The 17,761-nt window shown below is 45.7% G+C and overlaps 1 protein-coding gene across 1 annotated transcript in view; it reads right to left on the minus strand.

Moving 5' to 3' along the window:
• Nucleotides 1-3,762, minus strand: part of abl1 (c-abl oncogene 1, non-receptor tyrosine kinase) — a 199,941-nt gene extending 196,179 nt beyond the window's left edge. Inside the window, exon 1 of the mRNA XM_068012142.1 lies at nucleotides 2,992-3,762. Coding sequence (XP_067868243.1) covers nucleotides 2,992-3,124 — 133 coding nt within the window. The 5' untranslated portion in view covers nucleotides 3,125-3,762. The remainder of the gene's footprint in view (nucleotides 1-2,991) is intronic.
• Between the last annotated feature and the right edge of the window lie 13,999 nt (nucleotides 3,763-17,761).

Genomic DNA, 17,761 nt, shown 5'->3' on the forward strand with positions numbered 1-17,761 from the left:
GTCCACCCTCCTGTCCCGTACATAGGCGATCATAACTCTGAGAAGCGCGAGACTATCGGAGATCTTCCTGCCGGTTACAGTACAGGTCTGATCAGGGTGGATCAACAACTCCAGAGCAGACTTGACTCGACTGGCTCTGACTTTGGACAGAATCTTGTAGTCAACATTAAGCAGTGAGATGGGCCTCCAATTTCTGCCCTGTCCCCCTTCTGCTTGTAGATGAGGATGATGATGCCTTTCCTCATGGATTCTGACATGCTGCCGGCCAGGAGCATACTCTCGTATACTTCCAGCAGGTCCGGGCTGACCCAGTCCCTCAGGGCCGAATACAACTCAACCGGTAAGCCATCGCTTCCGGGAGTTATACTCATCTCGAAGGACTCGACGGCCTTTGTCAGCTCATCCAGAGTTAGTGGCTTGTCCAGTCTCTCATCACCAGAACTTTCAAACAAGCACCAAGATGTAGCTTGGCTAGTGGTGAGAAGAGCCCTCCCCGACAGATCCTTCCTGCACGCCCGAAGTCTCACCCCCTCTGCACAATGCCCTCGAGGTTACTGTGGTGGGGAAGAGACGGTTGCCCACCTCCTTCTGGAATGTGTCTTTGCAAAGCAGGTGTGGAAAGAGATGCAGTGGTTTTTGTCGAGGTTCATCCCAAGCAGCTCTGTAACACAGGAGTCTGTGCTCTATGGGCTGTTCCCAGGGACGCACACCGAGATAAATATCAACTGCTGCTGGAGGACTATCAATTCGGTGAAAGACACCCTTTGGTCTGCCTGAAACTTGCTGGTCTTCCAGCGCAAAGAGTTGTCCACGACCGAATGTTGCAGACTGGCACATTCCAAGATGCAGGACTACGTGCTGAGGGACGCACTAAAGCTTGGGGCAGCCGCAGCAAAGGTTCAATGGGGAAAGACCACTGTGTAAGGTCCCCCCACCAAGCTGAACTGAGGGGCTGGATCCATGGAAAAACCCTCAAACTGTATCGGGAAAATTTTTTTGTTTGCTGTAAAATGTATATGGCATGAAAAATGAAATGGAAGGGTTGTGAGGCAACTCACTCCTGCATTGAAGGAAACTGACCTCCTTTGCACTATTTGTAATTTTTGACTTGGTGCTGTTTAGAACTGTGTTGTCATGTTTTTTTTTGTTTTTTTTTTAAACAGATTTTTATGAATAAAGTATATTTTGGAAATAAAAAAAGTCCCAAGGATTCTCACTGTATGACAGAACAGGAAAGTATCTCATACTCAGAGGCCCATCCTTTCAGGTCTCCACTCAGGTTGTAGGTTCAAGTCCCAACTCCAGAGACTCAAGCACAAAAATCTAGGTTGACACTGCAATGCAGTGCTGAGGGGGTGCTGCACTATCAGAGATGCTGGCTTTTGGATGAAACGTTAAACCGAGGCTCTGTCTGCTCTCTGCATGCAAGATCCCATGGCACTATTTCAAAGAAGAGCGGGGGAGTTCTCCCTGGTGTCCTGGCCACTACATAGCCCTCAACCAACACCATTAAAAGAAGAGAATCTGGTCGTTATCACATGGCTGTTTGTGGGATCTTGCTGTGTGCAAATTGGCTGCCACGTTTCCTACATTACAACAGTAACTACACTTGAAAGTTATTAAGTACTTCATTGGCTGTAAAATGCTCTGGGACACCCAGAGGTTGTAAAAGGCGCTATAGAAATGCAAGTCCTTCTTTCTTTCACTCGCTCCCATAGCGGAATCAATCCACGTCTATCACAGGTGCGTCCCTGAGGTTTCAAGTCACCCACATGGAAATCAATGCTTCAGATCCACCTGGAGGCTGATCCAAAGTCACCAAATCAGCCTTGAAGCCAGTCCTAAATGCTGGGTGTGTGTCATCGAATGCAGTCTCTCCAGAATGCTCAGCTAACTAAAGACATTGGAGAAACTCAGAGAAGCATACGGTGAGGTTTTTAAGATTGTGAAAGGATTTGATAGGGTAGACAGAAAAAATGTGGGGGTGACCAAAATTTGGGGCCATAAATACAAGATAGTTACTAATAAATCCAAAAGAAAGTCAAGAGAAACTTACTACAAGGATGGCATAGATGCATCTAAGGGAAAGCCAGACAAAGAGGAAGAAAAAAATTGAATAATATGTCGATTGGGCAAGCTGCAGTAGGATTGGGGGGGGGAGTTGGGTGACTTGTCTGCAGCATAAACACCAACATTGATCTATTGGGCTGACTGGTCTGTTTCTGTGCTATAAATACTAGCTAATTCTATGCAACTATGAGTGAAAATCACAGTACAATTCCATTGGAGAAAAAACACAAGTGATTAAATTGAAGAGTTCCTCTGTGTTTTCAAATTGTACAAAGAGGATGTACTTTACTCTCAAAGTACTCCCTCTAGGCTCAGCTTCACTGCTTCTTGAATATGCCACCTCCTCCAGTTGCACCTGTACCTCAAAGCACTACCACTCATTAGAGCTGCTGCTGAGGGGATGCTTCTTCTAAAGTTTTAAAATAATTGTGCACTATCGTAAGAATGGAAGAATCTCTTGCAATAGTGAGCAAATAACCTCGCACGGACAGAGTTCAAGTCTAGTGGCTGAAGTACCTTTGCTCTCCCACTCATCCAACAAATTGCAGCAGGAACAGACTTGTACATATGAGTACAATAACGATTTGAAAGCAGCCACCACAATGGTTATGATCAATAGCACTAGTTTGCAATTTTCAACAGAAAACTGGATAGAATCACAGATGGTGATCAGCAAAAAAATCAGCAACAATCCCAAAATTCTGGTAACAAACTTTGAATTTAATTTATACATTATGTTGGTCATAATCAGTGGCCTCCAATTCTGGAGCATAACCCATCCCACCTTCCTCCCTCCCAGGTTATAAAACAGAATTTGGACTGATTGATTCCACTAACTTTAAACCGCGGTTTGTTTGGTTGATGGAGAGGGACAGTTGCCAGCTACAATCAAGTGTCCCCAATTGTCAGACATCTCCTTACCGTGCTCCACAAACACATTGAAATGCTGAGCTCCATGTTTGGCTGCCTCTCTCCTTCCTCCTTTGATAAAATGCAGCGCAGGCAGAGCCGGCCTCCTTTGGTCCGCAAGAACTTTGCCTGGTTGTTGCCCCATAAATTAACCCACTCCAGGTCCAAGTAATAAAAAAATGTTAAAGAATGTATACTCCTTTTACAACTGAGTGATGGGGATAAGAGGGGGAGGGGAGGGGAGGGGGGATCGTGAAGAGCAAATGGAACGATGGAAGGAGTGGGGATAAATGTTCCAGGATCTGGAGGGGAGGGTGTCAAGCTGGAAGTTAGAGAAGGCGGGGAATGGGGAATAGAGGTTGGGGACCAGCGAGGGAGTCACAGCCTGGGGAAATTGAGAGTCAGAGGCTGGGGGTGTGTCAAAGCCTAGGGCAAAGAAGGGGGGCTCGGGGTCAAAGAGGGGGGATCACAGGTTGGGGGTCAGGCTAGGACCAAATAGGGGGTCGCCAGTTCGGGGGTCAGAGACGGGTCACAGGCTGGGGGGGTCAAAGTTCCCACAGCCCGGGAAGGGTTAGTGAGAACCCTTCGGTTTCCCTCACGGGGCGCTGTTTCGGGCCGAGTCCGTTCCCACCGGGGCCCCTTCAGTCATATTTCTCTTCCTGCCCCCCGGGGAGGTGGATGAGGGGGGCGGGCGACGTTCCTGAGCTGGAAGCCGCCGCCTCTCCGTCTCTCGCACTCCCTCAGCCGGAGGCGCCCGCCATGTTCGGGGCAAACGGCTCCCGAAACGAGGCCACGCACACTGCGCGTGACGTCACCGCGCAACAAACCGCTGACGTCGCTGCGTACGGGGAGGGGCGGGGCTTCCAGTGGGACAAGCGTTGGCAGCAGTTACCTTCTCATCCAAGATTCCAGTTCAATGACCAACTTTATAACTCTTCCTCAATGCTATGTCCCGCTTGAAGGTGCTAGGACAACTTGAATAGTTGCTTAAGAAAGTAAATAGCAACAGGAGGAGGCCATTCAGCCCCTCAAGCCTGTTCCACCTTTCAATGAGATCATGGACTGCATGATCTATGACCTATATCCCTTAATACTTTAGCTGAACAAAAATCTATCAATCTTAGATTTAAAATTCACAATTCATCTATCATCAATTGCCATTTGTGGAAGGGAGTTCCAAACTTCTACCACCCCTTGTGTGTAGAAGTGTCTCCTAATTTCACTCCTGAAAGGTCTGGATCTAATTTTTAGACTGCGTCCCCTGTTCCTAGATTCTCAAACAGCAGAAATAGTTTCTATCTTAAGAAAGAAAGACTTGTATTCATATAGCGCCTTTCATGTTCACAGGATGTCCAAAGTACTTTGCAGCTAATGAAGTACTTTTGAAGTGCAGCCAGCCACTATTGTAATGTAGGAAATGCAGCAGCTAATTTGCACAAAGCAAAGTCCCACAAACAGCAATGTGATAATGACCAGATAATCTGTTTTTAGTGATGTTAGTTGAGGGATAAATATTGGCCATGAAACTGGTGATAACTCCCTACTCTTCTTCAAAACAGTGCCATGGGATTTTTTTTTACATCCACCCAAGAAGGCATACAGGCCCTCAGTTGAGCATCTCATCTTAAAAATGCACCTCTAACAGCGCAGCACTCCCACAGTACTGCACTGGAGTGTCAACCTAGATTGTTTTGCTCAAGTCCTAGAATGGGACTTGAAGTCACAACCATCTGACTCAGAGGTGTCAGGGCTACCAACTGCGCCACAGCTGGCACCAATCTGGTTTATCAGTTCCCCTTAATATCTTGAAAACTTTGAACAAATCACCCCTTAATCATCTAAATTCCAGCGGATACAATCCAGTTTGTGTAACCCTCCCTTGGAGTCCAGGTATCATCTTAGTATATCTTTGCTACATTCCCTTCAAGGCCAATGTGTCCTTCCTAAGATGTGGTGCCCAGAACTGCTCTCAGTTCAGGTGTGGTCTAAGTAGGATTTTGTATAACTTTAAATGACTTCTACCCCATTATATTCTAGTCTAGATATAAAGCCCAGCAGTCCAGTAGCCTTTTTGATTATTTTTGTACCCGTCCATGACATTTTAATGATCTATGTACATAAACCCCTAAGTCTCTTTGAACCTTCACTGTTTCTAGCTTTTCACCATTTATAAAATACTCCAATCTATCCTTTTTAGGTCCAAAGTGGACGACCTCACACTTGCCTACTTTGAAATTCATTTGTCACAGTTTTGGCCTTTTACTTAATCTATTAATATCTCATTGCAATTTTATGCTTCTATCTACACTGCTTCCAATGCCAACTATCTTTGTGTCACTTACAAACTTGGATATCTGTCTCTCTTTCCGATCATCTAAGTCATTAATAAATAAAGTGAATAATTGAGACCCCAACACAGATCCTTGCGGGATGCCACAAGTCACATTCTGCCAATTAGAGTATCTGCCCATTATCCCCACTCTCTGTCTCCTGCCACTCAGCCAATTTCTTAACCAGGTCGATAATTTGCCTTCAATTCCAGGAGCTTCAACTTTAGCTAACAGTCTCTTATGCGGGACTTTATCAAATGCCTTCCAGAAGTCCATATAAGCAACATCCATAGATATTCCCCTGTCCACTAATTAAGTCACCTCTTCAAAGAATTCAATCAAATTCATAAGGCATTACCTACCCTTTACAAATAAATCCATGCTGGTACTCATTGATCAGTTGAAAATTTTCAAAGTCTTTAGTCACTCTATCCTTAATTATAGATGCTAGCAATTTTCAGTCAACAGATGTTAGGCTAACTGGTCTATAATTCCCTGGTTTCCCTCTCTCAACTTTCTTAAATAATAGTGACACACGCAATTTTCCAATCTAAAGAAATAGTTCACACCTTTTGGATTCAAGCCCAACTCCAGAATCTTGAACAAATAATCTTTGCTGACACTTCAGCGTAGTAGTGAGGCAGTGCTACCCAGTCTTTTGGATGAGTCGTCAAACCAAGGCCCTGTCTGCCCCCTCAGGAGAACATAAAAGATCCCACGCCTGCTATTTTGAAAAAGAGCAAGAGAGTTCTTCCTAGTGTCCTGGCCAATATTTACCCCTCGACCAACATCACTAAAACATATTATTGGGTCATTTTCATATTTCTGTGTTTCCCTACATTAAAACAGTGACTAACTACACTTCAACAATGTTTCATTGGCTGTAAAGCGTTTTGGGATGTCCGTAGTGAAAGACACTGTATAAATGCAAGTCTTTCTTTTCAGCCATGAAAGGAGGTCATCCTACAGAGGAATGTAAGATAATTAGCAACATTAACTGCATAAAACGTACAAGAGGATACTGGTCAAGGCTAGTAAAGGGCAGATTTAGGATCGACATCAGGAAGATTTTCTTCATACAGAGGATAATCACTACATGGAATAGACTTACAGATAGAGGCATAATCACAGGAATCATTTATGGGCCATTTGAATGCTGAATAAACAGTGGGGCCTGACAGGGAATTAGACTGTATCTGTGGATGGATTAAAGTCAGAAGAAAGAATTTGCTCATTATAAAGATTGTTAAATTCCCATTGTTAGGACCAGGTGAGAAATGTGTCTCGGGGTCTGTTCCTATCTTCACCTGGTCTTATTGTACAGGGTTTAATTTTAAACACACTGTGTTTTGAGCTCCCCTTTTTTAGAGTCATAGAGTAGTACAGCATAGAAACAGGCCCTTCGGCCCACCGCGTCCATGCCGACCATAATGCCTATCTATACTAATCCCACCCGCCTGCATTAATTCCATATCCCTCTATGCCTTGCTCATTCAAGTACCTGTCCAGATGCCTCTTAAATGTCGCTACTGTTCCTGCCTCCACCACCTCCTCAGGCAGCTCATTCCAGATACCCACTATTCTTTGTGTGAAAATTTACCCCTTTGATCCCCTTTAAACCTCCTCCCTCTCACCTTAAATCTATGCCCTCTAGTTTTAGTCACCCCTACCATGGGAAATAGACTCTGGCTATCTACCCTATCTATGCCTCTCATAATTTTATATACCTCTATCATGTCCCCTCCCTGCCTCCTTCGCTCCAGGGAAAATAGACCCAACCTATCCAATCTCTCTTTAAAACTCAAGCCTTCCAAACCAGGCAACATCCTTGTGAATCTTTTCTGCACCCTCTCTAGCTTAATCACATCTTTCGTGTAGTGCGGCGACCAGAACTGCACACAGTACTCCAAATGCAGCCTAACCAATGTTACGTACAACTGTAACATGACATCCCAACTCTTGTACTCAATGCCTCGGCCGATGAAGACAAGCATGCCATACGCCTTCTTCACCACCTGTCTACCTGTGTTGCCACTTTCAGGGAACTATGTACTTGCACCCCAAGGTCTCTCTGCTCAACAACACTCCCCAGGGCCCTGCCATTCACTGTATATGTCCTGCCCTGGTTTAACTTCCCAAAATGCATCACTTCACACTTGTCTGCGTTAAATTCCATTTGCCCACTTTCCCAGTTGATCTATATCCTGGTGTAACCTTAGACAACCTTCTTCACTGTCCACTATACCACCAATTTTGGTGTCATCTGCAAACTTACTAATCATGCCCCTTACATTCACATCCAAGTCATTAATATATATGACAAACAACAGAGGGCCCAGCACCGATCCCTGCGGCACACCACTGGTCACTGGCCTCCAATCTGAAAAACAACCCTCCACTACCACCCTCTGCCTCCTATCACCAAGCCAATATTGTATCCAGTTTGCTAGCTCACCCTGGATCCCATGTGTTCAAACCTTCTTGACCAGCATACCATGCGGGACCTTGTCAAAGGCCTTGCTGAAGTCCATGTAGACAACGTCCATCGCCCTGCCCTCGTCAATCCTCTTGGTCATCTCCTCAAAAAACTCAATCAAATTCGTGAGACATGATTTCCCACTTACAAAGCCATGCTGACTACCTATAATTAGACCATGCCTTTCCAGATGCATATAAATCCTGTCTCTCAGAATACCTTCCAATAACTTTCCCACCACTGATGTAAGGCTCACCAGCCTGTAGTTCCCTGGTTTATCCCTGCTACCCTTCTTAAATAAAGGCACAACATTAGCTATCCTCCAGTCTTCCGGTACCTCACCTGTGGCTAACAATGATGCAAAAATCTCTGCCAGGGCCCCAGCAATCTCCTCCCTTGCTTCCCATAGCATCCTAGAATACACCTGGTTAGGCCCTGGGGATTTATTCACCTTAATGCGCTTCAAAACCTCCAATACCTTCTCCTTTGTAATGTTGATATGCTCAGTGTTCCCTCCCTTGAACTCATTAGCTTCCATGACCTTCTCCATGGTAAATACGGACGAGAAATATTCATTTAAGACCTTGCCCATTTCCTGTGGCTCCACACATAGATTGCCACACTGATCCCTATGGGGACCTACTCTCTCCCTAGCTACCCTTTTACTCTTAATATACTTATAGAATCTTTTAGGATTCTCCTTTATCTTATCTGCCAGGGAAATCTCATGGCCCCTTTTCGCCCTCCTAATTTCCTTCTTAAGTGTACTGCTACATCCCCTATACTCCTCGAGGGACTCGCTCGATCCCAGCTGCCTATACCTGACATATGCCTCCTTCTTTGTCCTGACCAGACCCTCAATATCCCTCGTCAACCAAGGTTCCCTAAACTTGCCAGCCTTGCCCTTCCATCTAACAGGAACATGCTGGCCCTGACCTCTTCCTATCTCACTTTTAAAAGCCTCCCACTTGCCAGACGTCCCTTTACCTGTAAACAGCCTCTCCCATTCAACTTTTGAGAGTTCCTGTCTGATGCCATCGAAATTAGCCTTCCCCCAATTTAGGACTTCAACCTGAGGACCAGCCCTATCCTTTTCCATCACTATCTTGAAGCTAATAGAGTTATGGTCACTGGTCCCAAAGTGCTCCCCACTGACACATCAACCACCTGCCCATCCTCATTTCCTAAGAAGAGGTCGAGTGTAGTCCCTTCTCTAGTAGGACTATCCACATACTGCTTCAGAAAACTATCCTGGATACACTTAACAAATTCTTCCCCAACTGATCCCTTATAACTAAGGCAGTCCAAGTCAATATTAGGGAAGTTAAAATCACCTACTATTACAACCCTATAATTCCTACACCTATCTGTGATTTCCCGACATATATGCTCCTCCACTTCCCTCTGACTATTGGGGGGCCTATAGTATAATCCCATCAAAGTGATCACCCCTTTCTTATTTCTAAGTTCTACCCATATGGCCTCGCTGGACATTCCCTCCGGGATATCCTCTCTAAGTACTGCCGTGATGTCCTCCCTAATCAATTGTGCAACTCCCCCTCCTCTCTTACCTCCACCTCTGTCACGCCGGAAAGATCGGCACCCCGGAACATTGAGCTGCCCATCCCTCAACCACGTTTCTGTAATAGCTATAATATCACAATCCCATGTACTGATCCATGCTCTGAGTTCATCTGCCTTACCTGTAAGGCTTCTTGCATTAAAGTAAATGCAGTTTAGCCTTTCAGACCTTCCACGCTCCCTGTCCTGCCCCTGCCCGGCCTGCCTACTGGACTTGCTAGCTTTAACCTCGGCATTTGCCTCAACTATCTCATCTGAGAGACTACTACTTTGGGTCCCACTCCCCTGCAAGACTAGTTTAAACCCTCCCGAGTAATGCTAGCAAACCTCCCCGCAAGGATATTGGTCCCCCTCCAGTTTAGATGCAACCCGTCCTTCTTGTACAGGTCACCTCTGCACCAGAAGAGATCCCAATGATCCAAGTAGCTGAAGCCCTCCCTCCTACACCAGCTCTTCAGCCACACATTCATTTGCCTAATCCTCCTATTCCTACCCTCACTGGCATGTGGCACAGGGAGTAATCCTGAGATTACAACCCGAGAGGTCCTGCTTTTTAACCTTCTGCCTAACTCCCTACATTCACTTTGCAGGACCTCATCTCTTTTCCTGCCTATGTCGTTAGTACCAATATGGACCACGACCTCTGGCTGCTCACCCTCCCCTTTTAGAATGTCCTGCAGCCGCTCCGAGACAGCCTTGACCCTAGCACCAAGGAGGCAACATACAATCCTGGAGTCTCGTTTGTGGCCACAGAAACGCCTATCTGCACCCCTTACGATAGAATCCCCTATCGCTATAGCTCTTCCAACCCTTTTCCTCCCCTGCTGTGCAGCAGAGCCCTCTGTGGTGCCACGAACTTGGCTGTTGCTGCTTTCCCCTGGGAGGTCATCCCCTCCAACAGTATCCAAAGCGGTATATCTGTTTGAGAGGGGGATTGCCACAGGGGACTCCTGCACTACCTGCCCGCGCCTACTACTCCGTCTGGTGGTCACCCATCTCTTTTCTGCCTGTGCAGCCATTACCTGCGGTGTGACCACCTCACTAAACGTGCTATCTATGACTTCCTCAGCATTGTGGATGCTCCACAGTGAATCCACCCGCTGCTCCAGCTCCGTAATGCGGGTAGCCAGTAGCTGCAGCTGGATATACTTCCTGCACACATGGTCATCAGGGACACTGGAAGCGTCCCTGATTTCCAACATTGCGCAGGAGGAGTATATCACGGGGCTGAGCTCTCCTGCCATGACTTACCCTTAGGTTAATTAGTTACTCCCTTAATTAAAAAATACTAATTATACTAGGGGCCTTGTTCTGCCCACTCCAATCTAAAGTCCTTAAAAAAAACCACTTTAGTAGTACACACCTTATCACCAGAGGTTTTATTTTCAACAAACAAAACTTACCCCTTATTTTTTTAAGATATTCTAACAGCTGCTACTCACCAACCAATCACCTTGCAGCTCTCCTGTGATGTCACTGTTGGCTTTTTTTCCAAAACTCAGGCGCACTGTCGCTGCTCTTTTTAAACACCGCCGGTCTCACTCAGTCTCCTTCTTCCTCGCTGTGAATCTTTGTTCACAGTTTTCCAATTGTAAAACAAAAAAACCAATTCACACAGGCTTTCTCAGATTTAAAGAAGATGAAATTTTATTAAAACTTAAATTCTAATATGGTTGATGCCTACGGATATACAACGTGCCCACATTAGCATGCACCCACGATATCACATGCAGATGGAGACAGAAAAGAGAAGAGGAAAATATAGTAGAGAGGGGTTTGAGGCAATATCTTGTTCCAGTGCTTCGAGCTCACTGTCGTCCTTTTGTAAGTAGTGTTGCTTTTTGTTGGGGCCCAGTAGTCTTCTTAAAACCTTGTTCATGTAGGTAACCTTTCTCTCTTTAAGTTTCATGTGTTTTCACAAGATTCAGTTCCGTGGGAAGGAGATGGAAGCAGGCAGGAGAGGCTGTAATTCTTGCTTCGGTTCCAAGAGAGATCTTTACTCCATGAGCACACGGCTTTGTCTGTTCAAAATCCTTTGTTGAAAGTTCAAATTCAAAAAAACTCCAGCCAGCTAGTCATGTGACTAAAACTCTTTTGACTACTTCTTCTGTGTATTGGGGAAGCAACGACTGGGTCCCTTTTGTTCCAACACTGCTAGTTATGATACAAAAATGTCTTTCCAGTCAGGGGCTTGCAATTTTAAGTTTTAATGTTCATGTGGTGAAATAATGGGTGCCTCAGTCTTGGTAGGTGGGGGGTTTGCCTGACACCATCAATGTCTTTCACTCAAAGTCATCCATTTGAGCTTGGTGAGGTGGCAACTAAATCATTAGCCATTGATTTACAGAGTCTGAATAAAACAAATTCGATTCTTATTACGTGGAAATAAAGGATCTTTACTAATTCTTATATTCTTTTCATGGGATGTGGGTGTCGCTGGCAAGGCCAGCATTTGTTGCCCACTCCTAATTGCCCTTGAACTGAGTGGCTTGCTAGGCTATTTCAGAGGGCAGTTAAGAATCAACCACATTGCTGTGGATCTGGAGTCACGTGTAGGCCAGACTGGGTAAGGATGTCAGATTTCCTTCCCTAAAGGACATTAGTGAACCAGATGGGTTTTTGGGGATGAGTTTTTGTGTTTTCACTCACCAAGCTGTAACTCAGTGACCTTGGTCATTTGAAGCACACAGAAGTGCTGTGTCCTATTTGGATAGAAAAGGAAATACTGACATCCTGCTCAGATTTCACCATAGGATTTTGGAAGCCCACCTTGAGAGGTTCATTATGGACCCTTGCCCTTCCCATTGTGCCGTCCTTCTCCATGACCCTGTTCTACACTCAGCGTTCCGAAATAAAAGCAGGAATTCAGCATCAGTAATGAGGAAAGGTGGGTTTCCATTTTGCTCCCAGTTACAGAAGCATCTATCCCTGAAGATGGTGGCATTGGAGTAATCCAGAGGCCCAGGCTAATGCCTTGGGGACATGGGTTTAAATCCCACCACGACAGCTGATGAAATTTAAATTCAATTAATTAATAAAAGCCTGTAATTGAAAGCTAGGCCAGAATTTTACACCACCCCGATGAGCAGGATGGTGGCAGGGGGGTGGCATAAAATGGAACGGGAGGCTCCGGGAGGCCTTCCCGACCCGCTCCCGCCTCCACTGCCACTTTACGTAGGGTGGCGGGGGCGATAAACAGCCCACCCGCCCCAGGCCTATCAAGGCCCTTAAGTGGGCACTTAACGGCCACTTAAGGGCCTTCGCCTGCCTCCACGTGTATTTTACGTGTGGCTGGTCGGTTGGCCAAGGACCGAGGAAGCCACCTGACAAAACCAGGTGGCTTCCAAGCGGCCTGGGGTGGCCCTCATGATAGGGCACCCTGTGCCCGATGGAGAACCACCCCCCGTAACCCAATCACCTCCAAGACCCAACACGCCCACACCTTCCCCCCAATCGACCACCTTTGCTTAGCCGGGGCCTGACCAATTACCCCCGGTGAGGCAACCAAAACTTACCTGCCATCCCAGCTCCTAGGCACATTGTCTTCATGCTGGGCTGCAATCCCAGCAGTGGCCACCGCTCCTGGTGGCGCTGCTGGGACTAAGAGCTGCCCCAGCAGTTCTATTAGGCGAGACTTCCTATCTCAAGTGGGTGGAAGTCCCGCCTCAGACCAATTGAAGCCCGGGGACCTGCAAAATATGGGTCGGATCCCTGACACCGCTCCCATCTGCCTACTGTAAAATCCCGGCCCTAGTCTCAGTAAAGGTGAAACTATTATTGATTGAATAGAAACCCATTTGGTTCACTAATGTTCTTTAGGGAAAGAAATCCGCCATCCTTACCTGGTCTGGCCCACATGTGACTCCAGACACACAGCAATGTGGTTGACTCTTAACTGCCCTCTGAAATGGCCTAGCAAGCTGCTCAGTTGTCAAGGGCAATTCAGGATGGGCAATGAAAGCTGGACTTGCCGGCAAGGCCCACATCCCATGACAGAATGAAAAAAACACTTACCTGCCCTTTCTCTTTACAGAACTTGACGAACCAGCTCGTAGAGTCATAGAATCTTACAGGACAGCAGGAGGCCATTTGACCCATCATGCCTGTGCTGGCTCTTTGGAAGAGCTATACAATTAGCCCCCCTCCCCCTGCTCTTTTCCCATAGCCCTGCAAATATTTCCCCTGAAAGTATTTATCCGATTCCATTTTGAAAGTAATTATGAAATCTGTTTCACCACCTTTTCAGGCAGTACATTCCAGAATTTGCTGCGTGATTTTTTTTAAAATTCCTCATCTCCACCCGGATTCTTTGCCGCTTGTCTTAAATCTGTGTCCTCTGGTTACCAACCCTTCTGCCAGTGGAAACAATTTCTGCTTATTTACTCTATCAAAACCCCCGATAATGTTGAACTCCTCCATTAGATGTCTTCTAACCTTCCCTACTCTAAGGAGAACGACACCAGCTTCTCCAGTCTCTCTACATAACAAAGGTCCTCGTCCCTAGTACCATTGGCATCTCCTCTGCACCCTCTCCAAGACTTTGACATTCAGTCATTCCATTAAAAATGTGCAAATACAGGCCATGTTTGCAATGGAATCCTTGTCACAGCTATGGCACCCTCAGGATTAAGTTTGGTGGCTGCCTGGGGAGTAGGACATTTCCTGTCATGAATTTCCAACATTCTTTTATATTTACACAATATCAGGCTTAGGTTCTGAATCAGGTCAGCGATTGGTTGTATTCAACCTATATGGGAATGTGGTCTTGTGGTTTCCACTCTTACTCAATTTGATGACATCTTCTGCTGCTTTGCTTAACCCTTGTCTATTTCTCTTCCTTCCTGAGGGGATTTGTTAGGGTCGATACTGGGAAACTGTTTACCCTGGCTGGAGAGTCTAGAATTAGGGGTTGTAATCACAGAATAAGGGGTCGGCCATTTAGGACTGAGATGAGGAGAAATTTCTTCACTCAAAGGGTTTGAATCTTTGGAATTCTCTACCCCAGAGAGCTGTGGATGCTCAGTCATTGTGTATATTCATGACAGAGATCAATATTTTTGGGCACTGAGGGAATTAAGGGATATGGGGATAGTGCGGGAAGATGGAGTTAATGCAGAAGGTCAGCCGTGATCTTATTGAATATTGAGTAGACGCGAAGGGCCATATGGCCAACTCAGGCTCCTATTCCTTATGTTCTTATGTTCTTCTCATTTTTCCAAACCTAAATATAGCAGTGTTTGTATCATTGTGACTGTCAAAAGAGTTTAATTCGGGAGAGTGAGGAAAAAGTGCGGAGGAAATGGGTTGTCTGGACCTTGAAAGGGGTCTTCTTTTCAAGAGAGAAAAAAAACCAATCATTTTCTTTCTCGTCTCAGCTTGGCTCAGTTCCCTCTGAGTCAGAAGGTTGTGGGTTCAAGCTCCATGCTTGGGCATGAGCACATAATCTATGCTGACACACCACTGCGATATTAAGAGAATGCTGCGTTGTTAGCAGTAGCAACTTTTGAAAATGAGCTGTTATATTGGGGTCCAGTCTGCTGGGTTCAGGCAGGCGTTAACAATCCCATGGCAATACTTGAAGAAGAATGGTGTTCACTGCTGTCCTGGCCAATGATCCGCCCCTGCTCGTCACCAGCAGAAACAACTGAACCGGTCAATCATTCATCTCAATGCTATTTTGGCATCTTGCTGTTCACAAAGTGGCTGCCATATTTGCTTACATAACAAATTTTTGCTCAATGCACGCAGAGAGCCCTGCAACATTTCTTGAAATTGTAATAAGAAGCGATAGAAATATAAATCTTCTTTCTTGCTTCTTTCCTGGCAGGTAAAAAACTGATAGAAAGGATGAAAAGGGAAGGAATTACACGGCCATTACTGGTTAATCAATGAAAAACCCCTCTTCTCCAGCTTTCTTTGAAACTCTCCCTACCCTCTATCTCATACCCCCACAACCCTGTCTCTCATCTCCCCCCCAACACTCTCTTATACCCCCTCTCTGTCTCATACTCTCTCCCTCACGACTGCACTGGGAGTCTCAGCTTAACCTTTTTCTGGTCAGGTCTCTGGAGCAGGGTTTGAACATAGGAATATAGGGAATAGGAGCAGGAGTAGGCCATTCGGCCCCTCGAGCCTGCTCCGCCATTTAACTAGATCATGTCTGATCTTCTACCTCAACGCCATTTTCCAACCCACAACCTTCTGACTCAGAGGCAAGAGTACGACCCACTGATCCACGGCTGACATTCTCTAAATTGGGTCTCTGCTATCCCATCGCCAGTCAAACAATTCCAGTCTTGACAGGTTATTTTCAATGTGAAGAGCAGATTTTTGACCAGCTGAAAAGGTGAGTTAGCCTCCGCAATGCAATGGAGTCACTTGAGAAATTACTTTGGACAGATCCATCCAATTGTTTCCTTCCCACTCAAAACCTTTTTCAGTTTTCTTCAGCAATAAAACAGTGGCATTCAAATATTTCACCATCAGGGTGCCTGTATTTGCAAACACGATGGGTAGTTGAGTCAGAAATAGAAAAATAATTTGAAGTAGAGAAAGAAACTTTAGGGAGAGAGAAGAGGATGGTGATAGTTTTGATTTGCTCTAGCACAGAGTTCAACAGAGACACAATGAGCTGGATTTTCAACGCGCTTTGGGGGCGAGCACAGGTGTGGGCACAAATTGAAGATTGCATTCCCGGATGGCATCTCCAAAAGCTGAAGCCTCCGGAAAGCACTGCAATTTTCAAAGAGAAGGAAGGGGAGCCAGGAACTCACCTGCTTCCAGTTAATGGCCTGTTAAGCTCCTTGAGGAGTTTGTTAACGGGCTGGGGAGGGTCAGAAGGGAATTCTCAAAGAGCAGATTGGGAGGAAAGGTTTGGCACATGTAAGTGATTAGCTGTCTGGAGCAATGTGGTTGGATATTGTCTGATGTTGATGACTATTCAAAGAAATTGTGATCAAAGCATCGCACTTCGCCTGCCTTCCTGTTCGCCATTTGGCCACTTGTTTGCACTGTAACACTGCAGGCCCTCTGATCTGCTGCCAGCACCAGTCGGCAAGGCAACAGCAAGGCCTGTGGTGGCTGCCGTCTGCCTTTCAACATTGCAGTCTGGAGCCATTTCCCGCCTCCATGTTGGCCCCAGTGCCGCTGATTGTACGTCACACTCGTCCCGGCCCAATTAGATCATTTACATTTGAAGATAATGTGGCGCAGGGTTGGGATCCAGAAATTATCCGGGCGTTGGGGTCCCAACCCCAGAATGAAAATCCAGCCTGGCTGTGCCGTTCACCTGATTGTTTCTGTGGTTACAACACCCTCAGTTTCTCTCAATGATTCCACAGCCTAAGACAGAAGATGTCATCATTACATTAGTCAATATCTTTTTGCACACTAAATCAACATACCTAAGGCATACACTGTCTGGTTATATCTGGGATAAGCATTTCAGATAAAATGACTCAAGATGATTCAGGGTATTCGTCCTTTTAAATTATGGGTTCTTTTTCTTCAAACCAGGATGAGGGACTTCAGTTACACTGAGAGGCTGGAGAAGCTCGGTTTGTTCTCCTTACAGCAGAGAAGGTTAAAGGGAGATTTAATTGAGGCGTTCAAAATGAGGAAGGGTTTTGGCAGATGAAGGACTTGCATTTATATAGCGCCTTTCACAACCACCAGACGTCACGAAGCGCTTTACAGCCAATGAAGTACTTTTGAAGTGTGGTCACTGTTGTAATGTCGGAAACGCAGCAGCCAATGTGCGATAAACTAGCAGCAGGAGCGTTGGTAACCAGAGGGTTTTAGATAAGCAGCAAGCAAACCAGAGGGGTGGATGAGGAGAATTTTTTTTTACACAGCAAGATGTTGTGATCTGGAACGCGCTGCCTGAAAGGGCGGTGGAAGCAGATCCAATAATAACTTTCAAAAGGGAGTCGGATAAATACTTGAAAAATAAAGATAATCAGGGCAGTGGGGAAAGAGCAGGGCTAATTGGATAGCTCTTTCAAAGAGCCAGCACAGACACGATGGGCCGAATAGCCTTCTTTGTTGAACTCCATTCACCTTTGCATTGAGTTTGGTCTTTAAAAAAAGAACAACTGAATAGTTTCAATCCAATTATTTCCATCTTGCTAAACTCTATGAGTCTATTGGGAAGGGAGGAAAACAGCAATTGAAAACTTCATAGTGCTTCCATGTTGGGTTGCCAACCCTCCATTGTCCTGGAGTCTCCAGGAATGAAAGGGTTAATCTCCCAGACATGAGTGCAAGCAATTCCGGGATAAGAAACATTAGGAGCATTATAAAGAATTGGATGTTTCTTCATTTCCGTTGAACTGTAAGATGGAAAAAGATGTTGGAGATGGATAAATAAGGTTGTTTGACAGCCAAGAAATATCCA

The sequence above is a fragment of the Heterodontus francisci genome, chromosome 32 (assembly GCF_036365525.1).
Source record: "Heterodontus francisci isolate sHetFra1 chromosome 32, sHetFra1.hap1, whole genome shotgun sequence".
NCBI lineage: Eukaryota > Metazoa > Chordata > Chondrichthyes > Heterodontiformes > Heterodontidae > Heterodontus > Heterodontus francisci.